Source organism: Poromitra crassiceps (assembly GCF_964638095.1).
Source record: "Poromitra crassiceps genome assembly, chromosome: 1".
NCBI lineage: Eukaryota > Metazoa > Chordata > Actinopteri > Beryciformes > Melamphaidae > Poromitra > Poromitra crassiceps.
Window position 1 is genome coordinate 9,503,274 of NC_139623.1, and position 27,232 is coordinate 9,530,505.

The 27,232-nt window shown below is 43.8% G+C and overlaps 1 protein-coding gene across 1 annotated transcript in view; it reads right to left on the reverse strand.

Moving 5' to 3' along the window:
• kif13a (kinesin family member 13A) overlaps positions 1-27,232 on the reverse strand; it is a 103,620-nt gene that overhangs the window by 8,423 nt on the left and 67,965 nt on the right. Inside the window, exons 18-36 of the mRNA XM_083649968.1 lie at positions 19,758-19,920; positions 19,047-19,190; positions 18,644-18,793; positions 15,714-15,878; positions 15,442-15,615; positions 14,664-14,815; positions 14,385-14,517; positions 13,527-13,673; positions 12,516-12,548; positions 10,334-10,433; positions 9,720-9,846; positions 9,491-9,546; positions 9,271-9,395; positions 7,774-7,950; positions 7,594-7,686; positions 5,776-5,928; positions 4,557-4,634; positions 4,403-4,453; positions 3,772-3,862 (exon numbers count right to left, since the gene is read on the reverse strand). Of these exons, the coding sequence (XP_083506094.1) occupies positions 3,772-3,862; positions 4,403-4,453; positions 4,557-4,634; positions 5,776-5,928; positions 7,594-7,686; positions 7,774-7,950; positions 9,271-9,395; positions 9,491-9,546; positions 9,720-9,846; positions 10,334-10,433; positions 12,516-12,548; positions 13,527-13,673; positions 14,385-14,517; positions 14,664-14,815; positions 15,442-15,615; positions 15,714-15,878; positions 18,644-18,793; positions 19,047-19,190; positions 19,758-19,920 (2,312 nt within the window). The remainder of the gene's footprint in view (positions 1-3,771; positions 3,863-4,402; positions 4,454-4,556; positions 4,635-5,775; positions 5,929-7,593; positions 7,687-7,773; positions 7,951-9,270; positions 9,396-9,490; positions 9,547-9,719; positions 9,847-10,333; positions 10,434-12,515; positions 12,549-13,526; positions 13,674-14,384; positions 14,518-14,663; positions 14,816-15,441; positions 15,616-15,713; positions 15,879-18,643; positions 18,794-19,046; positions 19,191-19,757; positions 19,921-27,232) is intronic.

Sequence of the window (27,232 nt, forward strand, 5' to 3'; positions counted from 1 at the left end):
ACTAGAAAAAACATGAGATTGGAGATAAGGCTTATCTTGAAATAGAATGAGTTACACCGTCACTTAGATTTACTTTGAACTAAAAGGTTTCTCAGCAGTATAAATTCTCATTATGCATTTTCAGTTTTTCTTCAAACTCAAACAACAAGACTTTTCTTAGTCTATTTTTTATGCATCTTCAATTTTTCCTGTCAAGTAAACAGTTTTGCCAGAAACTCAATTGAATGGTTTCTCTCCTGTATAACTTCTCATGTGTCTCTTCAGAGACTTGTTCAACTGAACTACTTTCCACACATTGAACTTCAACAAACAAAGACGTTTCTTTGTCTATTTTTGGAAAAAAAAAAAAAAAAAAAAAAAAGTTTTTTTTTTTTTTTTTTTTTTTCACGATATGAGATTTCATCTCAACGATACATATCGTGACGTTTTACTATCGCGAAATTTCGTGGGACGATATATTGTGACACCCCTAGTACTCAAGTATTGAAAGTAAAAAGTACAAGTAAATGCTGTTAAAAAAATCAAGTAAAAGACATGCCTGGGCTTGAGTGGAAGTCTATTTCTTCTTCTTGACTTGTATAGCCGCTGGCAAACAACGTTATGTTGCATTACAGCCACCAAATGGAATGGCGTGTGGATCATGATTAACATAACTTGCAAACTAGGAGCACTGATTTGACAAACCTGATCGCTTGCAGGCTACGCAATTTCTTCTGATTTTACTTTGTAACTAAGATGCTTGGGGGAAATGTAGTGGAGTAAAAGTATCCATTTTATTTGGGAAATGTAGTGGAGTAAAAGTGAAAGTTGACAGAAATATAAATACTCAAGTAAAGTACAGATACTCAGAAAAAATACTTAAGTACTGTACTTAAGTATTTATACTTTGTTACATTATACCACCGGCAGTAGGCTATCATCTCCTTTGCATTTTCAAACTGTGGGGGAAAAGAAACGATTCAACTTTTACTTGTTTACTCACCAATTTGGCTCTCTTCCAAATAATCCAGCCACATAACTACGTCCATTCATGAAATTATTAAATAGCACAGGGACATTAAAGGACAATTTTTTTTTTTTTTTACCTGGACCCTATTTTCCACACTGTATGTGTCTAAGGGGCTCATTGTGACATATTTTCTTCAAATTGGTTGAGTACTCACCGAGATAGCGTTGTTTGCTCGAGCAATATCGTCAAACAACTACCAATGTAACCCAGTCGGGCAATTGCGCACCGTCATTCAACGTTCACTAAAACTGCTTGTTTTGCAGCTGGGAGACTCAAACTGTCATTATAGTGTCTGGCAACATGGAAACAAACGACTCTATACATCAATATTATTCTCCGGGGTTTACTGTCGGGACATGCGGCCCGTGGGCCCACGGGCCGTATTTTGTCCATGTGTGTACTAGGTGATGGTAATGATCCGCACTCGCGGGAGTGTGCACAAAGCGGATAATTGTTTCTAAACATGCAGGCCGAGCGGCTAGCATCTGTAGCCTGTACTACGAAGCTAGTTTAATGCCTTATCCGAGTAAGTTTGAGTTTAAACCTGGTTTAGCCGTACTACAAAGCAAGTTAACTTTCAATCACCATGGCAACTGACGCTGCAAAGCTAACCTGGTCGCGACCAGGTTAGCTTCAGAGGATAAGATCAAAATCCATGACAGACCCATATAATCGGCTCTCTGGAGTCACTCACCGTTCATATAAGATCGCCATATGAAAAATAGATTGCAGTCAACTGAGAATATAACAAGAAAAACATTTGTGGCTCTGTAGGCTACATAATTAAATTAAGCCTACTTACCACTTTATGTCTTAACACATTCACTGCCAGCCATTTTTCAATACTGTAGTTAGCTTCTGCCAAGGTTTTTTTTTTAGGATTCTGGCTCATCTTTCAAGAGCCGAGGATTCGTTTCTGTTAGGATTTTGTGAACACACAATATCTCAAAAGAACTAATAGAATGTGTGCTTTCTCTGTCTAAAAGAGTTAGTTTGTAGAGTTAGTAGTTATGTAAGCATTAGCAGTTGAATACAGCATGGTTTCAGCGTGTGAAAATTTATTCTGAGATAAACGGCTTTTTGTGAAATTCGATAGAACAGTCACTTTAACCATTCATTTTTGGCATCAGTAAGACGTCAGACATCTAAACAATAGTTTTGAACAGTAATTTCCTCCATAACAGCAGGAAACCCCCTTCTGCTTCAAACTCCTCCCTCCGTGGGCGTTCTCCTCCGCCCTCCTTGGCTCTGCAGCGGGTCTGTCACAAACGAGTTGCTGCTGCCTGGCTGCTTCCTGGCAGTCTGGATGGGGCTCGCTGGATGGGGCTCGCTCGTTTCTTGGCGTTTTGGTTGAGAGCTCTGATGAAGATCTTGCGATTCTGCGCTTATTTATGCTGCGTGTTTCAAAGTGTGCACCCAGTCTATTCTTGGAACCCCCCACCGTTGCCACCGCTGTGCGTCAGTGTGAAAGCGAAAGCGTTTTCGCCATCCATTTTACAGTATGAGAACGGCTTCCTCGCGCTTTTCCCTGCAGTTTTGGCTCGCCTCTTCCTACTCTGGAGAGACATGTCGCCACTCAGTGGGTCGGTAAAATAGATTAAACACATTCAATACCTCCAATATTTGTATAGGAGACGTAAAAGGGTTGGATCCACGTCCCACCGTCAAAAAAAAAAAAAAAAATTTTAAGCCGAGATATCTCGTCATTGGCAGTCAACCGTTGGATTGTGTAAGCCGAGATATCTCGTCAATGGCAGTGAACGTGTTAACAGCTCAACGATGCGTGGAGAAATATGATCACTATTAATCACGCAGCCCATATCATACACGGAGCCTCAAATGGAGTGAGGGTGATATTCTCCTACATGCCAGAAAAGCCTATAGCCTACATATAATATAGATATGGGATAAATATGGGATAGCCCCAATAGGCTACTAAATATGCAGGCAATTCTTGCATGTTTCAGCTGGAACTGTGTCCTGTAGGCTGTATGCCAATATATGAGCAAAAATAGGCTAGTTTTTATCAATGAAAACTATGCCCGCATCGTCTCAATTCAGTTCAGCAGTTTTCTCTTTTATATTAGGCATCAGCATTATCATTATTTTATATATTAATTATTCGATCAGTGCAACTACACACATAATGAGTGATAGAGATCATTATTCATTGAGCATGCATTTCTAAATCTATGGTCTAAATAGGTTTACAGATTGTGGAAATTTATAGGCTGAGATTACACATTTAGGGGACAGAAATCGCTGATCAAAGTAAATCAAATGACTGATGTGAATACAAGCGGCAGCTTTAGCAGTCCTTCAGCAGATTATATCCAACGCAGATTTTCATTCTGACATAGGTTACATTAAATATCCGCTAAAACTCTGATCACGCACTGCACTTTCATTGAATGAGGAAATGGGTGTAGAAATGGGTGTGGGCGTGGATCAACTCAGCTGTTCATAATGTGATTGGCTAGCGCACCTCTTTCGCGTGGACGCGCGCCTGTGCACGAGCGAAAAACGTGCGCGTGCACAGGCAGATCCCAGATAAAGCCAGCTTCAGTTATCGAGTAGAAAACCAGCGTCGTAGTATCGGTTAACTAGATAGCTTTGATCCTGGACTTATCGCGGATCTGTTAAGATAGCTTCGTAGTACAGGCTACTGGTAATGATCAGGAGTTAGTTAGGGGGGGCTTAAGGATATCAAGATAGAGTCTATTAGCGATACGTCATATATGCATGTGTTTTATGCAGCTTACCTGGGTTCTCCTTGTTTTTGATGGGTGTGCTGCAAAGGGAGCCATCCTGGAGATTGCAGCTGGAGCTGTCCACTTGAGACTCACAATGGTCCTAGACAGTAAAACACATGTTGCTGTAGCCAAATATCATGACGTTAAAGGTACATTTGTAGTTAGTCTCTCTTACACTGTATATAATTTATCGGTCAGAATCCCAAGTATATATATATATCCCTGGTATAACAATGGGAGTTCCAAGAGAAATTCCTTACAAAAAAAAAAAATAATAATTTATATTTTGAAAGAAACAATTATGGCCAATGGCTTTTGGCTACACAGAGGCCCAATGGGAAGCCCTCTGGGACATGCTTGTGAATTAGGGCTATACAAATAAACTTGACTTGACTTGAAAGCTACAAAGTTTTGACAAGGCTATTCATAGTCAAGCCTATTCATATTCATTGGCCAGCTCACAAGACCAACCTGGTTTCTCTTCCTTTGCACTTTGTCACACATTTGTTTTCAATTTTCATGCGTTCAGGATATTTCTAACTTTAAAATGCGGCCAGCAGCAAAACCCACTGGTGTAATGACTTGAACTATTTATGTGCAGTCTAACATGACCAAAAACACTTAAAATAGAGCGACCTACCTTACAGTCTTCGTCCTCACAGCCAGTTAGGTCTGTTTTACTACATGAAGACTGGACAACAACAAACCAGATGTTATTACCAAACATCACAAATTGTGTTGACTAATTATTTCCTTGTGGTACAGTAGGCAGTGCAGAGTGATCTGTTTCTTACATGCTGAACATTGGGTGTGCTGATACTCCTTCTCAGGTGTCTCCCCTTGGCAGAGAGCACCTCCTTCACAGTCACAGCCTGCAGAAATGAATGCAAAAGACAATTCAATCAGGTGCAGCATTATATACAGTATTACAACTACTTATACTTACTACTTATATACAGTGTTACAACTACGGGGTGAATCAGCCTTATATACAGTATTACAACTACGGGGTGAATCATAAAAAAAGAAAAAGCTGCAACTAACAAAGCAATGTTTGAACTGAGTTGTACCATATTTTAACATTTGGGAAACCAAACTTTTCAGGTTTGACTGACATCTGGTTAAAGGATAAGTTTGGTATTTATCAACCTGGACCCTAGTTTCCTAACTTTGTCTAATGACTAATTGTCGGGACAATTTATTTTAATAATTGGTCCAGTATTGAGTGAGATTGTCGCTGCACTGGGCATAGCGAACCTAATCTCTCGAGACTTTCGACTTGCACCGAAAATCTGTCGGCAAGCTCCGTGAAAAGCTGTGTAACAGCGCTCGCAGAGTGCAGGCTCGCATGCTGCGCTTTACCCGATCAAAATGGAGTGGACGTGACCGGTGTGTAGTCAAAACCAAAATGTACCGTTTTCAGCGTGTAGCAAGTTGCTACTTGCTACTAGCAACGAGCTAGAGTTGTTATTAGCGACGGAAGGATTTGAGAGCGACACGCAGGGAGGGGAAAGCAAATCCATAAATGGTCAGAGCCGGTTGGTTGGAGCCAATGGCAGAGCTTGCAGGGAGCGGAAAGGGATTTTCTTCCGCTGCCGACGGAGCCTCTTGAGTTCCGTTTGCACACACATGAAACGACCCTGCCCCCAGAGGTTAGAGAGGGAAAAAAAAAATTGTTTAACTGATGGGTTCCCAGATTGTAGCGAACCAAAAACGCAACAACAAACGGAGCAGATCAAGCGAAAGCTAAAGAAAAGTGTTTTTTTTGTTGTCGTCTTTTTTTGTCATTAGTCACTTCACAAAATACTTAAATTATCCTTTAAAGAGCAATATGCTGTTGGCTTATCTTGGTTGCAATTGGCTGATCCATGACAAAACAAGTAATGCACATCACAGGTAACCATCATTGCAATTGCAATAGCATGCTTTTGACCAGTAGATGTCAATCCACCAGAAAAGTAGTCTCCGTGTTGGGTTTCCATTCAATGGCCGCAATGGCAATGTATACAATACCTGTCGCAGCCTCTCTAGACTGAGGATGCTCTCCACTTCCAAAACTCCTCGTGTATACTTCTCTATGTAGGTTTCTCCATCCGGAGTTTCCTCGACATCCCCGCGGGCAGCCATGAGGGCCAGGGTTTCCCTCTCCTCTGGCTCTTCTGAGGCCTGCGGAGGGAGGTGGAGAGACTGCTGAGGATGTCCTCCAAACTCATTCTTTGCAACAAAACTGAAAAGTTTTTTTTCTCCAAGCGCCCGGGGACCAACTTCTTCCAACCGTCGCTGGTCAGACGATGATCTTCTTGTATGTTTTTAGTGGGGGTTATATATGGAGGAAACCCCAGGGGAGCGCGGGGAGAACATGCAAAACTCCACACAGAATGGCCCTTTTCACGAGATAGCCCATCTGGGCACCAGGCACCGAAGGCATGGGGGCATGGGGAGACATACCCACAGTAGGAGAAAGAGAGCCAGCACACAAAAATGTCCTTTCGTTGAGTTTATTCCAGCTTAACACCAGGTACAGCACACGGACATTTCAGCCTAACGGCCTTCTTCAGCGTGTTGCTCTGTCAGGCGGAGATGACGTTTAAATACACTGAGAACGGAAGTACATTCAATAAACCAAATATCAAAATTCAGTTACAGTATATAAAGAATTCAAGAACCAAGCAATACACAACACAAAAGTTCCATTATCAAAGAAAATGTCTACATACAACAATGTATGCATACCGGTATATAAATATAAATAACAATAGTCTGGTCAGTCCCACTGTGTGGGAGAGCAGAACCAGGCCTAGGTAAAGGCCCTGCTGTATTCACAGTGACAGGTAGGGGGAGTAAGCCAGGTCTGGACTACAGATAGATACAAAACAAAATACAGAATACAATAGAAATGTTTTAAAACAAGAGTTATGCTTAAAGAATTGCACGTTTCCACTATAATGGCCTAGAAAGAGGTCCCGCTGTATTGTGATAACAGACAGGAGAGATTAAGCTAGGGCTGGAATGCATATTACTCAGTACATTAAAAATAGACAATACAAATATGTTACAAAATTGCACATTCAAAGAAAGCAGCCCAATATATACCGGTATGCATACATTGTTGTATGTAGACATTTTCTTTGATAATGGAACTTTTGTGTTGTGTATTGCTTGGTTCTTGAATTCTTTATATACTGTAACTGAATTTTGATATTTCGTTTATTGAATGTACTTCCGTTCTCAGTGTATTTAAACGTCATCTCCGCCTGACACAGCAACACGCTGAAGAAGGCCGTTAGGCTGAAACGTCCGTGTGCTGTACCTGGTGTTAAGCTGGAATAAACTCAACGAAAGGACATTTTTGTGTGCTGGCTCTCTTTCTCCTACTAAGTATCTCCTGTGCCATGCACCGAAACTTTAAAAACACCGGTGAGTGTGCTCGCTGCTGGCTTATGCCAGTTTGTTTAGACATACCCACAGTGCCAACGCGTCCCAGGCGGGAATCGAATCCAGGACTTTCTTGCTGTGAGGCGAGCACCCAAAGAGCACTACCACTGCGCGACAGGACATAAGTCCAACATGGCAACATATACAATCAACAAACCAAGCTTAATTACAATATTTACACATCATTAAATGTACACAATAATTTGTCTTCTTTTCCACGCACTCTCTAGAAGTGTGACCAAAATAAAGACCACTTTTTTGAAAACCCATTTTAACATATTACACCTTCACAAGATCAGAACAAATCAGATTTCTTTTCTTGCAACCCAAACAAAATAATTCATCTGTGATCTAATAATAGACTTTTAAAGATATTCAGCAAACCCAGTATTGTACCTTTGGTACGTTGGAAACGATCTCGTAAGTCACACCACAGGAGTAGAGTGTGTTCTTTAAGGACATTCTTCTCTTGAGGCTCTGAGTGAAGCTCTGTATAAAAATAAAAAAACACGTAGATGATTCAAACAGGAACCGCTCCTCTGCTTTGGGCTGAAAGCTGGACCTTCTGGTATTGACCTGTTTGTTGTAGATGTTGACAGCGATCCTCTTGCGGACCACCAGCTCCATGGAGGCGGGGTGGCTGAGCTGCACCGTGGCTTTGATGATCAGGTAGATCCGCTCGTTGGGAGACGTGATCCGGTTGAGGTGCACCGAGTCGTGGATGGACGAGTCCCAGGAGCACACGGCTGACACCTGGTGAGGGACAGACGTGTTTGTTGCGACTCCATAGACATAGCTGTGATTGCACATTTAGAGATATGGATTAGATGTTGTTGAATGAAACTACGGTACACGACTTGGAATGAAAATTGAGTAAAAAATGTAGTTAAAATCTTAAAGACTATAGGATAAAGATGTTTACAACATTTCTGTAACTCAGGCTCACTCTCCCACACTTTGAAAACCCCGATTTCTATCTTATTATTATGCATTGATTTTGTCTGGCCCACATGAGACCAAATAAAAAATGAGTTTACTACAATGTCTTATTTCTCGATTGCCTGGCTGGAAAAAGTGCTTCACGTCTCCCAGCGCTTTTCTGAAAGGTTTAACATTTTTCAGCTTTTCAAAGCGCTCCGCTCTGAAGGAAAATGCCGGCTGTAGCGCTTTTCTGGAACGGCTGCCTTTTGTGGACCTTGTGGGCCGTTTCCTGTTCCTTTGAATGAGAAAAGGGCGCCGACGCTGAGAAGAAAAAACACTATATGGACACACAGCCTATCCACCTTATTTTTGAATGCCCCACTGTAAAAAATAATTGTGGGTACAAGGTCCGGTTTAACGTGACTTATTGTTGCAGCTTGCCATTTCCTTTGTTATACTCGGCTGCAGACCCGAATTATAAACCGGAAACTGGAGTACGTTATACAAGTTATAAATATAGTCACGTATTTATAAACAACTAACCAACGCTGGGGGTCCGTATGGAAACAGTGTTACTGTGCTAATGGTTAAAAGTTAAATCAATTTGGTCATTCAGTGGCGTTTTACTGCCATGTAAAGTAACTATTACGCTAGCCGCTAGCATTAGCCACAGTAGCCGACTACCCACAATACGTTATCCCAGCACCCGAACGACACGGCTGTAGAGCAGAATGGCTCTGCTGTAAAATCCTCCTAGACGTTTTTTTGTCAAGTTAAAACAGTGTAAAAATTACACCGGAAGCGGAAGAAGCACCCATCAGGCATCATGGCAGCTAGAAATAAGGTGGATAAGGGAATAAAGCAACACACCCATCTACAAGTTTCAGCTGTTACAAGCAACTGGGCAAAAAGCCCTACTCTCCCTTCAAAGGTCTCTACTGGCTGATTAGAGCTCAGCCAATGGCTCTCTTATCTATTCCTACAGTGTTACTGAGCCATAGAAAAGCAGAGGATGTGGTCATGTGGGAAAAACGACAAAGCCGACATGGTGTGCACTGATATGTCCAAACAAGTTATGCCAGAATGCCATTTCTACCAGTGTAGTTGCCCTTATGGCCATAGGGGGGCAGTAAATTCAAAGCCATGGCTTACCTCCTCATCACTGTGCCTGATGATGGGCAGATAGAAGAACTGGCTTCCATGTTCCTTGGGCAGGATAGAGTTGACCCCTGCAGCGTGGGGGCCGCTCAACTGCTCATTCGCTGTCAGATTGTCCGCTGGCGGCACAGCCAAAAGACAGGTGGTTAGTGTTTACAGTGCCTGAAGGGAACCTGTGAAATGTCATTGGCTGTAATGGATGTGTCTGCCTCACGATTCAAGTCCAGGAAGAGTACAGGGATGTGAGCTTCCATTCCAGCAGGGGGGGTCCTACAGTGAGTTGAACATGAGGTGTAAGATTACTGTAATAAAGGAAAGGGGTTCCAAATAAAGCCAGTGTGACATGTGTATGGGAGTGTGTGTGTGTGTGTGTGTGTGTGTGTGTGTGTGTGTGTGTGTGTGTGTGTGTGTGTGTGTGTGTGTGTGTGTGTGTGTGTGTTTACCAGTGTGCAGGAGCTCCAGGTATGCCACTGCCAGGTGCAGGAACAAGCACAGCGTTTCTCTCTTCAGTCAGGCCGACCCACTGCTCCACCAGCCGAGCTTCACGTTCAATATCCTCCTCTGACTTCTCTGCATGCATACAGAAAGGAGGAGAGGAGTTCAAACAAGAGCAGGCAGAAGTTAAATTTGAAAGAGGGTAGTCATAGCAGGGATGGGCGGTGGTTCAGTGGTTAGCACTGTCCCCTCACAGCAAACATGTTGTGGGTTTGAATCCCCACTGCGAGTTTGCATGTTCTCCGGTTTCCTCCCACAGTCCAAAGATATGCTGTTTTTGTGAAGTAGTGTCTTAGTGTAATCTAGTCAAACGTGTAGTATGTATATGTATATGTATATGTATATGTATATGTATATGTATATGTATATGTATATGTACATGTATATGTATATGTTGTGTGTAGATATATGATGTATTATGACTGTGATGATGCTATGTCAAAGCCCTTTGAGGCATGCTTGTGATAAGGGGCTATACAATTTATGGATGGGCAAAATGGATTTGGTGGCAGACAACACAGCAACCACCCTAAAATCCCACAAAGTGCGCTCCGGCACTCACCTTGCTTGTTGATGATTTTCTTGATGTGTTCGTCAAGGTACTCTCTGCGTTTGACCAGGGCCTCTGACCAGCGCTCCCGCACACAGTTCAGGTCCTCCTCCTGCGACCAGAGACACCAGAATCAGGCTCCGCTGGCTCAGTGAGGCAGAGGATCTGTCATGCGCCGCGGCACGGCAAAGCTTAACCTGCCCCATCTGAAGGAGTACCAGGACCTGCTCCATCTGAAGGAGTACCAGGACCTGCTCCTGACTCCTCTGATCACACAGTAACTGCTAATGTACTGGGAAAAGCCCAGTCAAAGCTAATCTCATAAAAGTTCCCAAACCAAAGGTGCTTTAAAAAATCAAAGCCTCCAGGTCTTTATTGTCAGCTGGGGAAAAGATTATGGTGGGATTATTGTAAAGACTATAAAAAACCCTCACCAGCCTAGACCACACACGCGTACAAACAACCCCAATCCATCTGCAAATCACACACGTTCACGCACCCATGCAGGCACACACACACACACACACACACACTTTCATGCACAGTTGCACACACACACATACATACATACATACACACGTCCTCACATGCAGTCGCAGTCACACAAAATCCTACCTGAATGCATGGCAGATTCATCTTCCAGAGTACCCAACAGACATCAAAGCCAACCAAACGTCTGATTCCAACAGACTTCCACCATGCAAAGTACTTGTAAGTCATGCAGCCATGCAACACCTGCCCATGTGATGAAGTGAGGCATGTTACTCCTGTAGCTCTTCATTAGCGACAAGCAAACAGTAGCATTAGTGTGCGCAACCTGAGTGAAAGGCGAGAGCGCGGGAGAAGGTCCCCGACAGGCAGACCACTTGGCTGGGAGCTCAGACATGGGTGGCGACTGTACTGTGTGTATAGGGCAACTGTATTGTGTGTGTATAGGGCAACTGTACTGTGTGTATAGGGCAACTGTACTGTGTGTATAGGGCAACTGTACTGTGTGTATAGGGCAACTGTACTGTGTCTGTATAGGGCAACTGTACTGTGTGTATAGGGCAACTGTACTGTGTGTGTATAGGGCAACTGTACTGTATGCACTGTACTGTGTGTATAGGGCAACTGTACTGTGTGTATAGGGCAACTGTACTGTGTGTATAGGGCAACCATACTGTGTGTATAGGGCAACTGTACTGTGTGTATAGGGCAACTGTACTGTGTGTATAGGGCAACTGTACTGTGTGTATAGGGCAACTGTACGTACTGTGTGTATAGGGCAACTGTACTGTGTGTATAGGGCAACTGTACTGTGTGTATAGGGCAACTGTACTGTGTGTGTATAGGGCAACTGTACTGTGTGTATAGGGCAACTGTATTGTGTGTATAGGGCAACTGTACTGTGTGTGTATAGGGCAACTGTACTGTGTATATAGGGCAACTGTACTGTGTATAGGGCAACTGTACTGTGTGTATAGGGCAACTGTACTGTGTGTATAGGGCAACTGTACTGTGTGTGTATAGGGCAACTGTACTGTGTGTATAGGGCAACTGTACTGTGTGTATAGGGCAACTGTACTGTGTATAGGGCAACTGTACTGTGTATAGGGCAACTGTACTGTGTGTATAGGGCAACTGTACTGTGTGTGTATAGGGCAACTGTACTGTGTGTATAGGGCAACTGTACTGTGTGTGTATAGGGCAACTGTACTGTGTGTATAGGGCAACTGTATTGTGTATAGGGCAACTGTACTGTGTGTATAGGGCAACTGTACTGTGTGTATAGGGCAACTGTACTGTGTATAGGGCAACTGTACTGTGTATAGGGCAACTGTACTGTGTATAGGGCAACTGTACTGTGTATATAGGGCAACTGTACTGTGTATAGGGCAACTGTACTGTGTATAGGGCAACTGTACTGTGTATAGGGCAACTGTACTGTGTATAGGGCAACTGTACTGTGTATAGGGCTGCCAAAGAATGGTTGGCGTGATTGATAATGACAGTGTCAGAAAACGTCCACATGTGCAGCTAGTGTTTAATAAAGCACTCCTTTAGTTGGGAGAGGCACAGCCCTCTGCCTCCTGCCTCTCAACCCATGTCAGCGACGGCCCTAGTCTGCAAACACATGATCAGCGGTTGGTTTCCGTCATGCCACAGAGTGAACTATAGGGGGAGCAGCAGCAATAGCAGACTGAGAGGGTACCTGATAACTATCCATATCGTCTTCCTCCTCTCTCTGGCAGGAGAGAACACAAATGTGTCAAATGTGGGGAACCAGAAAACACCTAACCAGAAAAGCTCACGGCAAACTATACCACTGCCGGTAAAATGATAAAAGTCATTGATGTGAACATTCAATCTAAGTTGTTGTTTAAAATCTGTTTGAATTCTCAAAGTCTTTATTTTAAATCTTAGGCTACACGTGAAGTTGTTCTTTTGATGACAATTATATTCAGCCCCAGAGGGGTTTGACAATTATTACAAAAGTAGAAAATGGAAACAGTCTTCAGCTGCTATCTAGAATTTATCAATGCAGTTACATTGTGTTCATCGGGGCGCATCAATCCATTTGAACAGGACTAACAGAGGTAATAAAGCACTCATATTTGGCTGTACATTCCTAGTCCTTTGCCAGCTACACAGATCGTGGCACAAAACCCAAGAGAGACTCAACATCTTTTTGCTGATTATCCTGCACGAAATGTGTCACTCACATGAAATACACACACTGTTCTAGAAAGCAGGATCAATTAAGTATTAAAATCACCTTACTAAAATCATCTTGCTGATGTCTCATGATATAGGTTTGTAGTCTAAGTCTAAAGGTCCTTACACATCAAGAGCGATGCGAATATACGGCACGAAATTGCCATGTGAGTTTTGAGCCACCTGTCAATCACAGCCACAGATACACGTCACGTCATGTACACGTCGGAAGCAAATTTCTGAAAAATCGACCGTGGTTCGAAAAAATAAACACTCAAACGCTCAGCAAAACTTTGCCGTTGGTATGCACGGTTGCATTGACTGATATAGGTTCGGAAAATATTATTGACGTGCGAATTAATCGCACGAAAAAAACGCTCCCGATGTGTAAGGACCTTAAGTGTGTGCGTGCGTGCATGCGCATGTGACTGTGTGCGTGCGTGTGTGTGTGTGTGTGTGTGTGTGTACTCTGTGTATACCAAAATGAGTGTGTGAGTTTTCCACTGACCTGGTAGCTGTCGAGGGGTCTCTGTAGCTTGGTGGAGCGAGCGGACACACAGCCAATAGACACAGACAGCAGGGCCTCCACCAGCAGAGGCAGAGTGCCTGAGTGTTGGACTGGCTTCACACACACCTGCAGCCTCCGGGAGTGACCCTGCGTGGTGCACAAATACCCACAACTTAACTTTAATGTGCAGCTTCCAGACACAAAACACTCCACTTTCAAACTAGTTCCGATGGTTGTTTCATAATAACAGGAAGGAGATCATTTGGTTATTATCACTGCTGTAGTGTTTAAAAAAAGGTGGATAAACTATAAATGTCTGCAGCAGCTCTCTCACCCCGTTATAAAAAAGGTGGATAAACTATAACTGAAACCGAATCATCCCTATAAGTATATAATTTTATTATTATTATCATCATCATCATCAGCATCAGCATCGTCACCTCTAACAGAGAAGAAGCCCGTTCTCCAGGTTGGGTACCCATAGAACCCATTCTCATTCAGATATCTTGAGGTGAGAGGTCAAGGGACCCCTTTGAAAATGGCCATGCCAGTTTTCCCCTCGCCTGACTTTGGAGCGTTATTTAGCCCCCTTGCTGAAAAGCTAGCATGACATCGTTGGTAGCAATAGATGCTTTAAATCTTCTAGTTTCATATGATGCCAGCTTTAAAACTGAGCCCGCTACAGCATCTGAAAGACAGTCATGTCGGACACCCGCGATTAATAACAAGTGCATAAACCATCATAAACAGCGTTTACGTGCATTTCCATCCTCTACAGCCCCTGGCTATTATCCTTGTAATGATCCATTTGGACTAGCAGTCTGGCCTAACTCTACGTCTTCATAGTTTGTCTCTGACCTGTCGTAATTGGAAGACTCCGCCTGTGCTGATGTCCTTTCCAGGATGCAGCTCCACAGCGGAGTACTCTCCCTGCTCGTTCAGCTCCTGGATGGAGACCCACAGCTCGATTCCGCGAGACACCTCACTCCACCTTGGGCACACAACAGCCAAGAGTGTCTGAGGTGTGAAATGCGTGTTTGTTGTTTTCTTCTCAGCGCCAGCGCCCCTTTCTCATTAAAAGTGTTTGTGTGCATCTAGCTATGCATAAGATTGAGGGAAAACATGTGGAATAGGTACCTATCTCGGAGCGTCCGGGTCTTGGCCTGCAGAGCATCGACCTCCCAGAGTGATCGTCCGTTCCCAGCACAGCGATGACCCCACACCTCTATGGCCAACGCCCCGTCTGATATAAACTCCAAGAACTCATCTGTCACGTACACCACATAGTCCTGCACAAACATAGTGTTGGTGTATTGAAGTATGAGTAGATTTGAGAATAAAAGTCACCAACAAACATTCTTGGAAGTTTTACTTCGTTTCGAACTTCGGAATCTCACACTATGCCAAGCTGCTCCCTGAAGCGCACCAACTGGACAATGTCTATTTTCTCAAAATTTACCCCTGTAAAACCACCCATTGCGCCTGAAGGCGTCATTGGCATCTGGCTATGGCGCGGCCACCCGCGCCATTTTGCCCAGATCGTCACTCTGCTTTTGTCCAGCAGCCCATACAGACGTTTCTGTTCTCTTGACCCTCGACTAGCTTGCGGTTAGCTCTTAGCCAGTAGTGACACCCGTCTCCTTGTGCTCCATCAACCCCAACGGAAGCGGCGGACGAGGACTGCGCGACTTTGTTGAACCGGCCCACTTCGCCAGTAATGGCGGGACCCACTGGCCGCGCCATAGCCAGATGTGCGCTGCAGGGAGCAGCTTGGCATAGTGTGAGATTCCTCGTTCTCACTCGTAAAACCTGAGTTGTAGTACAACCCCAACGTTATTGCCCCACAAGGTAGAGGCAATAGCAAGCCTCTCATCCAGTGCAGCTCTTCCCAGAAACAGCAGGCAGCAGCTCTTACCTTGCAGTGATCAAACTGGACAGTGAACTGGGCGTCGGGGCTCCGAGAGGAAGGGGCATCGGGGCTGACCATGGGAGGAGCCACAGTGGGCTCAGCGTACTCCCAGAAGGTATACTGACAGAAGACGAAGTTGGACAGGTTGAGCGGCAGCCCTGTGGCCTCCCTGATCCGCACCTGCAGCAAGGAGACAAGTGCACAGGGTGAACCTGAGCCATTTGAAAATGTCTGCCTGTCTATCTTGATCAGAATCCACCGTGAGGTGTCTTTTATACCCTGCAGGTGAGCCTCTTGGCCATGTGCACAATCTCCCCGTTGGTGTCCATGACCTCGAAGCAGCTGCTCTCGCTGGAGTTCTCTGAGGAGTCGTCTCCACCGGCCAGGCGCTCCGGCACCGCCCCACTGACCCGCATCAGCTCAATGTGCAACCTGCCTGCCACCTGTTAGACGCCACAAGGAGCAGGAGGCAGTGTCACATGAATTTCAGCTCCAAACATGAAATCCAAATATTCTTGGATATGTAGGCTAGCTGTAGTACGTTTAAGTTTGCATGTGCCCTGCATATTTTAAAGCCTATTGTATTTTATTTTACTTTTTGGGTAACAATTACTATTTTTAACTATCTGTATTTTATAATTACGCAGCAGAGATTTTTCTTTTCTAAAAATTTATATTTCTGGAAATAACAATATATATATTTTTACTAATATGAACATAAACATCAGTATAACACTGGGAAGCGGACCCAATCCCATGCGACCCCTCTCATATGCTCAACCAGGCCGCCGACCCCTCCCCACCCAGACCTCCCCCCTAACAGCTCCAGTCCACCTCTTCCCCCCTCCCCCAACACATCTCTGCATTCAGGAGAGAGATGTAAACGGGCAGAGTGACGAAAGCCAGCTGGACCTGACTGTGTCTCACCCTCACCCCTAAAGCACTGTGCTGATCAGCTGGCCACAGTGTTCGCTGGCATCTTCAACACCTCGAAAAGTATCCTCGTCTGTGGCAATAAAAAACTACAGACCCGTTCCCTTGACCTCATGAAGTCCTCCAAACGCCTTGTCTGGTCTGTACAACAGGTCTGTAGATGATGCCATAAACACGGCCCTCCACTACATTCTTGCACATCTGGACACTGCAGGAACCTATGCCAGGATCCTGTTTGTGGGCTTTAGCTCGATGGTCCACAGACTTCCTGATGAACAGGAAGCAGCACGTAAGGCTGGGCAAGCATGTAATTTACTCCCAGACCATCAGCACCAGAGCTGCCCAGGACGGCATCCTCTCTCCATACTTCTTCTCCCTGTACACCAACAGCCATCAGTCAAGCTCCTGAAATTCGCAGATGACGCCACCCTCATAGGGCTCATCTCTGATGTAGATGAATCGAACAGACGGGGGATCGACCGCCTGGTGACTTGGTGCAGTCAAAACAACCTGGAGCCCAATGCTCAAAAGACAGTGGAGATGGTTGTGGAGTACAGGAGGAACACAGCGTCACCTTCCCCCATCACCCTGTGTGACTCCCCAGTCAACACTGTGGAGACCTTTCACTTTGTGGGTTCCATCATCAGCCGGGACCTGAAATGGGAGCTTAACATCAGAGCTCTCACCAAGAAGGCACAACCGAAGTCCACCCTCATCTCATCACCGTCCGGTATGCTGCTGCTGCCCTCAAGGACATCTCCAGACTGCAGCACATCATCCACAGTGCTGAAAAGGTGGTCGGATGCAGCGTGCCAACGCTTCAGGACCTGCACACCACCAGGACGCTGAAGCTGACCCCTCACACCCAGGCCGACCCCTCCCACCCAGGTCATAAACTCTTTGAGGCTGTCCCCCTTGGCAGAAGACTGAGGTCCAGCGGAACCAGAACCTCTCGTCACAGAGACAGCTTATTCCCAAATGCCATCCGCCTCTTCAACTAGACCTGAAAGTCCCCAAAAATAAGGAAATAAGGACTCTATCCCCTCCCCTACAGTGCCCCCCCACCCCCCACCCCGCGCGCGCCCCCCCCCCCCCCCCCCCCCCCTGCCTTGATAATGGGCCGGGTTCCCCCCCCACTGGAATGATCCTACCCTCCTCCCTGCCCCCCATATCATAGCACGTCCTGATATCGCCGTGTTGGTGTCGTTCCTGGACCAACATTTGCTCCTAGTACGGGCCGGGAAAACCCCGCCCGAACTCATTTGATTGGTCGCCGCAATTGCTTCTTCCTGAAAACGTGCGACAAGTAAAAAAGATGTGTTTAAGATTAGGGTTTTCTTATCTAACGACAACCAGACCCAAACCCTAACCCTAACCACATTGTTGTACTTGCCTAAACCTAGGGATGCACCGATCCACATTTTTTCACTTCCGATCCGATTCCGATACCTGAATTTGGATATCTGCCGATACCGATATTATTCCGATACCGATATTTTTCTTGAATATACAGTATAGGCAAAGATTTGGCCAATTAAAGATTTTCTTTTTAAAATTTGCAAAAAGCAGACAACATTAAGAAAATATACAAGGCAAAGAAGGAAACTATTATACATGGGCAAATTACGGCCAGCGCCCCCTGTGCAGCCCGCGCTGGAATTGCAAAAAAAAAGAAAAAAAAGAAAAAAAGAAATCTGATTCCGATCCGATCCGTGAATTATGTCAGTATCGGCACCCGATACCGATATTGGATCGGATCGGTCCCATCCCTACCAAAACCTATTTTGTTTTATCAAACATATGTGTGGTTCGCCGCAGTTCTCAGATTGGAAGGCGTGCACCTTATCCATTTAGCCATAGGACGGAGCTCGCTGACAGCTGCACTTTTTTCACACCCTAACCCTAATCTTAACCCCATTTTTCCCCTTGCTGCACGTTTTAAGGAAGAAGCAATTGCAGTGACCAATCAAATTAGTTCAGGGGCGGGGTTTTCCCGGGCCATACTAGGAACAAATGTTGATCCAGGAACGACACCAACACGGTGATATCAGGAGGTGCCCCCATCATATGTCACTTTAGAGAAAGGACTTCATATTTTGTGATTGTGTTTTCTGTATTGCTTTGTCTTCTACTATTGATGTGAACGCTGCGCTGAAAGTAAATTCGTAATTTGTAATCAGATTACTTACTATGGCTATTAAAATGAAACTTGAATCTTAATAGCAATGAAGTAATTGATGACCTTATTCATGAATGTATGTTGGTGTGTCCTTACCTCTCCCTGTTGACTAATGATGGGGACTGCATACTGCAGTTTGACATCGTGGAAAAGACACTCCAGAAATATGTTGGCCACTCCTATCAGGTTGTGGTTCTCCTGCGCCTCGTAGAACGAGTCAGTGTGCTTGTCGTTCACCTTGTAAGACTGATAACACAGAGGCGATTGGACACAAATGAATACATGATTAATTCCTTGAAGGTGAAATATTACCTTACTCCTGATCTGTTTATTACATAAAAGCATCTACTACATGCACACACACGCACGCACACGCACACACACACACACACACACACACACACATAAACTCTGAGAACTCCCCATGACCATTTCCTACTTCAAGCATCCCTTTTTCTTACAATTCCACTCATTTCCTTTCCCCTGTCCTGTTTCTCACCGTGTCCTCTGTGCCCTCCTTCCAGTCTCTGTAGTGGTCTCTCATGTCCACCAGTTTGTTCTCCAGCTTCTCGATGGTCCACACCTGGGTCCCCTTCCCTTTCCTCCGCACCTGAATGGCAGGCTCGCTCACTATGGTTCCACGCTATAAAAATGCAATAAATAAATAAATAAATAAAAATACTTCCTTGCTATTTGAAAGTCACCTTTCAAGTGAACATAAACTTCATACAATACTCATCCCAAAGGCTTAAACATTTGACAATAAAATCAATAACAAACATTTTTATTGTATGAGAGCCTAGCTAACATTCAAACACAATTCCCTAGACCAGTGGTTCTCAACATGGGTTCTGGGGGACCACCAGGGGTCCTTGAGGGGTTCCAGGGGTCCCCAGCAAATTGATGAATCATTAAACTTCACTATTATTAATTTACAAGAAGTGAACACAATTAGAGAATGAAGAAGAATGGCTGTTTTGATCATAGTTCCACTGTTATCTCTCTACCTACAATACAGATAGTCATTAGCTTGGTATTCAGCCCCTATGAATCCTTCGTCGCTATGCAAAGTCTTATCAAATGGGGGCAAAATTAGGGGTCCTTCATATGAAAAACGTTGAGAACCACTGCTGCCCTAGCTAGAGATTTGTACTGCATTATAAAACTAATGAAATGTGGTTAGTGGTTACTGGGAATTCCGAGGTCTGACCTTGCGGTTAGCGCTGAGGTTGGCTGCAGGGATCTGAAGGGTGACCTGATAGTCGGTGAGTTTGCTCATCTCCTCTGCCAAAAAGTTGGCTTCTCGCACCAAGGTGTTGGCTTTCACTACCTGCTCCCTGAGCCGAGAGAGACTCTGCCGAAACAGCTCATCCCTGACACACACACACACACACACACACACACACGCGCGCGCGCAGAAACAAAAAACAAAAACACATAGAGCATTCAGTCATGAAAATGTCTTAAAGGCTTTATCAGTATCAACTTTATTAGCTACACCTCCTCATTTATATGGAGGACCAGAAGAGTCGTTTGGAATGTAATGAAGTGTTTCCTTAATCATTATCTAATTGTACATTTAAAAAGAGTAATTTCAAAACAAATTCACAAATGAAGTATTAATCCATCAATAAATAGTTAAACAGTCTTAAACAGTCAATTTAGAAATGGAATTACGAATACATCTTTTAATTGGGCATTTAAAAGGTAAATTCCTTATTCTATTTGAAATCGCTATTTGGAATTGCTTTTCAAATTGCAATTTCAAAATGGATTTGAAAATGCAATTTGAAATTGCAATTTGAAAAGCAATTCCAAATCCATTTATAATTTCCGTGACTCTCCTGGTCCTTGTCTTTCCAAACTGTGCAAATGAATGCAAATGAGCAAATTAGCTATGTAACAAGGTCTCTGATTGGCTAGAGATCTTTTAGACACTTGGTTTTGTTGTGTATGAACAGGAGCTCCTGCCCACAAAAGAGGCGTGGCTTGTAACAACTAGCCAAATCATCAGACATGCCCATTTCCTCATTCATTGAAAGCACACATCAAAGTGTATTAATTAGCGGAGCTTTACTGTATGTCAGAATCAAAGTTGCTGCGTTGGATATGAGTGTGTTACTGAAGGACTGTCTAAAGTTACCGCTTTTATTCACATCAGTGATTTGATTTCTGCTGCCGTTTCTGCCTCCATGACCATGAGATCATGCGAGTCTTTTAACGTCTTTTTTGCGAGTAATCTCAGTCTAAATGTCCAAAATCCGTAGGCTTATTTACATCATAGATTTAACGTTAGAAATATAGGCTCTGAATCAACACGGTGCGGGCGTTTCATTCATAAAAATAGCCTATAAAAATAGCAGCTCCATTGCAGAGCACCTGTGCGCTTTGGATACGTTTATGGTAACCTTTTTATGCAGGTGTTTTAGTAATAGTGTGATGTGAACTGTTCCTTATGTCATCACACCAGCGGCAGGTAATGAACTGATGAGCGTCAGGTGTGACTCATTACACAGCCCTGGGACTCTGAGACAAAAGGGGACGGGGAGAGCCAGGCACTGTGACTTTGTTCTGGGGAGCGGTGCTGTTGTACTGTGGCTGCTGTGTTCACTCTGGGAGTGGTGCTGTTGTACTGTGGCTGCTGTGTTCACTCTGGGAGCGTGCTGTTGTACTGTGGCTGCTGTGTTCACTCTGGGAGTGGTGCTGTTGTACTGTGGCTGCTGTGTTCACTCTGGGAGTGGTGCTGTTGTACTGTGGCTGCTGTGTTCACTCTGGGAGCGTGCTGTTGTACTGTGGCTGCTGTGTTCACTCTGGGAGCGTGCTGTTGTACTGTGGCTGCTGTGTTCACTCTGGGAGCGTGCTGTTGTACTGTGGCTGCTGTGTTCACTCTGGGAGCGTGCTGTTGTACTGTGGCTGCTGTGTTCACTCTGGGAGCGGTGCTGTTGTACTGTGGCTGCTGTGTTCACTCTGGGAGCGTGCTGTTGTACTGTGGCTGCTGTGTTCACTCTGGGAGCGTGCTGTTGTACTGTGGCTGCTGTGTTCACTCTGGGAGTGGTGCTGTTGTACTGTGGCTGCTGTGTTCACTCTGGGAGGGGTGCTGTTGTACTGTGGCTGCTGTGTTCACTCTGGGAGCGGTGCTGTTGTACTGTGGCTGCTGTGTTCACTCTGGGAGCGGTGCTGTTGTACTGTGGCTGCTGTGTTCACTCTGGGAGTGGTGCTGTTGTACTGTGGCTGCTGTGTTCACTCTGGGAGCGGTGCTGTTGTACTGTGGCTGCTGTGTTCACTCTGGGAGTGGTGCTGTTGTACTGTGGCTGCTGTGTTCACTCTGGGAGTGGTGCTGTTGTACTGTGGCTGCTGTGTTCACTCTGGGAGTGGTGCTGTTGTACTGTGGCTGCTGTGTTCACTCTGGGAGCGGTGCTGTTGTACTGTGGCTGCTGTGTTCACTCTGGGAGCCGTGCTGTTGTACTGTGGCTGCTGTGTTCACTCTGGGAGCGGTGCTGTTGTACTGTGGCTGCTGTGTTCACTCTGGGAGCGGTGCTGTTGTACTGTGGCTGCTGTGTTCACTGTGGGAGCGGTGCTGTTGTACTGTGGCTGCTGTGTTCACTGTGGGAGCGTGCTGTTGTACTGTGGCTGCTGTGTTCACTGTGGGAGCAGTGCTGTTGTACTGTGGCTGCTGTGTTCACTCTGGGAGTGGTGCTGTTGTACTGTGGCTGCTGTGTTCACTCTGGGAGCGGTGCTGTTGTACTGTGGCTGCTGTGTTCACTGTGGGAGCGGAGATCATCATGTAGTACATGATGATGTCACCACTAAAGATGTTAGTACCAGGAGGCATCATATAAATTACAACCAATAAAACTCACAAATCCTGTCCTCCCACCCTTCCCATCACATAAATCTGCCATTCCCTCCCTAACTGATATCCCCTTTGTTTTACACTTTAGAATGAGAACTCACAACTGCATGACAGTACATCCTGCCCCAGTTTTCTGTTTCAACAGCAAATGCATGACATTAAGGAAGCTTTACCGGAGTTAGAACGTGCTATTTCTGTTGATTACTGCCTCTCTGATATCCAGCCATGCTCCTGGGATTTTCATGCATAACAGTGTCTAGAGTTGACCAAGAATGATGCAATAACAAAAACCACCAACAGAATCCATGCTGGGTCCTGTCCTGTCAGCTAAGAACCAGTAGATGAGGCTACAGTAGGCACCTGATCACCAATTCAAACTGGACTGAATCCATGGAGCCACCCTGCCTGGTGTCGACAGTACATGCAGGGTGTGGTGGTGTAATAGTGTGGGATGTTTCCTTGGCACGCATTAGACCCCTTGGAAACAATTGTGATTTTCTTTGAATGCCGCAATGTACCTAAAAATGTTGCTAACCAAGTGCATCACTTTTCAAATGGATACTTCCAGCAAGATGTATCAGTGTTTCAATATTATTCCAGAAACATGAGTTTGGTTTACTCCAGTGCCCTGCACCAAGTCCAGATCTAAACCCCATAGAACAGCTTTGAGGTGAGGTGGAGCAGCATGGTCATAGCATAATACAAAATGCTTCAGCCTCATGAAAAATCTGCAGGAACAGCTTGACACCATTGAGTCAGCATGAAACAAGATCCTTGTGAATGAAATGTACCCAGTGCCTTATTGAATCCATGCCTTGAAGAATTTAGGGTGTCCTGGAGCCCAGGTCCTACCCGGAAGTAGCTAGGTGTCCCTACAACAGTGGATACTGAGTGTATTTCAAATGGATTTCTGGTTAAAGCAGCATACTCAGTAAATCTCTTCTGACCTAACAGATAAAACGTAAAATGAATTAATAGATGATAACAGAAATTACATAAAAATGATATACTTGAGCTTGAAAATTATTTTTTTCTTTCCTTTTTTTGCTGCTTTACTCCTGAGCCAGAGCTCCCTGCAGTGTGTTTGAACATTTTTGTATGCGCACACATTTCTGTGGGTGTACGCTTGTGTGTGAATGAATTAAATCTTTATTTCGAACATGTGAGAAATAAAAACAATAAAAACAATAAAAAACAAAACAAAAACAAAAACAAAAAAATTAAAACAAATAAACAATATTATCTTAACATGTCCCGAAAAGGAATAGGAAGAAGTACAAACGTATTTAATCCTACCCCTTCCCCATTACTCAGTAATTGATAATAATCTATTGACTTCCATAATTATATCCTATTAACCTATTATAATCCAATAATTATATATATATATATATATATATATATACACAACACCTCTATCCATAATCTAATTTTTACACATATACATTGATACACATGCATAAATCCAAACATGTGTACTATATCCACATACATACATACACATACACTCAACAAAGGAAAATGGATAAATAATGTAATAAATAAACAATAATCATCTCTGTAAACACCTGGTGATTGTCAAAGCCCTTCTTCATCCCTGTAGCTCGTGAAAATCATGTCCTCCCCTTAAACTGGTTTATGTTTGGAAAAAAGAAATTGCTCCACATTCAGACTGTTCCACAGTTTCACTCCAGGTATTGAAATAGAGAAACTTTTCATTGTCGTGCGAAAAGTACGAGTTTTTAAATTTTAAATTTAATTTCCGCCTCAAATTGTAACCCCCTTCTCTATTAAAGAACACTTTGTGAATATTTCCTGGTAGTAGATTATTTTTTGCTTTATACATTGTTTGTGCTGTTTGAAATTCCACAAGATCAGTGAATTTTAATGTTTTGGACTTTAAGAATAATAGATTAGTGTGGTCTCGATATCCGGCATTATGAATTATCCTTATGGCTCTTTTTTGGAGTATACTGTAGATAGTGATTGCAGTGAACACTTATAGGTATTGCCCCAAACCAGAGATGGGCACTTGAGACTTGGTGACTTGGACTCGAGTCGACTCGAGTCCCTGTTTTGATGACTTGTGACTTGACTTGACAAAAACATAAATGACTTGAGACTTACTTGGACTTGGAAGTTAAAGACTCAAGACTTGACTTGACTTGAGAGGTGATGACTTGGATGACTTGTTTGTGTTTGTCTGTTTAAATAATGAAATCATAACGTAACATTGTCCAAGTTTCTCTGTCTGTCCGGTATGCGTCAGTCAGTGCATGGCGAGTGCAAGCTGGAACGACATTAGGAGGAGACGGAGAGAGGAGCTTGACAGACAGCCAGTCATCCAATCACGACAATCCCATAAGGAGGATCATGACTGAGTCATCCAATGACAAATTGTCATCCAGTCATGCTCCTCCTTATAGCATTGTCGTGATTGGATGACTGGCCGTCAATCAATCATCTCACTGGATTGCACACAGCTGCAATAGAGGGTATGCATGTGATGTCACAGAGCCAGAAGTCACTGTGGGGTCACGCCCACTGAGTCACAGCAAGACTGAGCTTGAATGCAGTAATCAACCTAGATAACTGACACCTGCTGCTCAGGGAGGAACTTGACACTCATTTTGACACTCATTCCTGATTGAGGGGGCGTGTTTCAGTGGGTGTGCATACCCTCTATATTCTTCAAACAGGCAGAAGGGACAGGGGCGGAACGTTTGATGTTGTAGTCTGGCTGTCAGTGTTTCACTGTTTAACAGTGATTGAGAGGAAATATTTATTAAATACTTTTGGCCAGCGGTGGGCCAGCGCAGGCTTGTAGAGACTGATCTGTAGACTGCAAGCACGCCAAGAGATCTTAAAATATTATGCACAAGCTTGCGCAACACGGTCTCCAAAGTTCCCAATCATCCTACAACTCGTTCTAGTTGTTAGATGTATCCCCCTAAAAATGTGCTTTAGACTTAGGGTGTTAATTCATATAGTACATTTTTATTTTTTTATTTTGGCCAACATTGAAATATTACAACTTGTGGTAAAAAAAATTGGTAAAAATAAATATTACTATCTACCACTTATTTAGCTTAATTTGGTTGCTTCCTTGTCAACCACAATGCATCATGGGACATTATGCAAATGTATGTGTCAGCCCTGGATTGGAGGGGGGAGAGGAACATGTTGTCAGCTGTGTGTGTGTGTGTGTGTGTGTGTGTGTGTGTGTGTGTGTGTGTGTGTGTGTGTGTGTGTGTGTGTGTGTGTGTGTGTGTGTGTGTGTGTGTGTGTGTCAACAATGCTTTTCTGCACTGGCATATACAGTATATGCTAGGTTTCCAGCCTTGTTTATATTAATATGTTTTGATTGAGAAGAGGTAAATACTCTAAGTTTAAGCTATTTGTTTTTGTTTGATTACATTGTAGTATGTCAGCCTGTCACTAATTCACTGTTTAAAACTGACGTGGGAGATTTTTTACTGAGAAGCAGTTCAGAAATAAATAAGCGTTTATAAAGTTATTTGACTTTTGTTTGATTACATTTATTTCACTGAATATCAATGATTAGAACACAAATTAAATTCGTCATACTTTTTGAATGGGTTAGATACTGTATATTGGCCAATAATATCACCACTATTAGACAGGTATTAATACCATGTATTTTTTCTTTATAAAGAAAGGTAAGACTGCAGTATTTGGGCATGGGGAAAAAAAGTGACTTGACTTGGGACTTGACTTGCCTTAACTAAGGACTCGACTTGACTTGACTTGACAAAACCTGTTCGTCCTCCACCCCTCAGGTAGGAGATACAGGTCCATCCGCTCTAAAACTTCCAGGATGCTTAACAGCTTTTTCCCACAAGCTGTCAGCCTGCTGAACACTACCCCTCGAAACACAACACCCCCCCCCCCCCCCCCCCCCCGAACAATGAACTCTGACCAACTCTGACTGTCTCACACTCATTGCTCACGAACTCTGTACAACATTCTGGACTCACTGTTTACATGCACTACTGAACAGTCACTAACTCTGATGCCTTTATAGAATAATGTATTTATTTATTGTATGTATTTATTATTTGGGCCGATGCACTTTACCTTGGTGTTGCACTGTACGTCTCAGGGAGATGCTTGTCTATATCTCGTTGTTGGAGCAATTTAACAATGACAATAAATATACTTGACTTGACTTGACTTGACTTGCCCAAAACAAAATGACTTGGGACTTGCTTGAGACTTGGACCAAATGACTTGGGACTTACTTGAGACTTGGACCGAAGTGACTTGGTCCCATGTCTGCCCCAAACCTCCGCACAGTAATTTAAATACGGTAAAACAAGTGAACAGTAGAGAATGTGGAGTGATTTGTAATCCAGAACGTGCTTTGTTTTAATCAGTACTGAAATGCTTCTTGACAGATTAGTTTGTACATGTTTTATGTGTGATTTCCAGCTTATTTTGTTATCTATTATCACACCAAGACATTTATTTTCATAAACTCTTTCAATGTCAATACCATCTTCCTGTATTTGTACTTGAGTATTTATTTTACAGTTACCAAATAAAATGACCTTAGTTTTGCTCAAATTTAATTATAGTTTGTTTCTGTCAAACCACATTTTCAGTTTGTTCATTTCTGAAGTGATCAACTCCAACAACTCCTGCAAATTCACCCCAGAACAAAAAACAGTAGTGTCATCCGCAAATAATACCAACTTCAATATATTTGATACTTTCCATAATCATTTATGTAGAGAATGAACAGTTTAGGACCCAATACTGACCCCTGGGGGACGCCACAAGAAATGTCCAAGCATGTGTGTGTGTGTGTG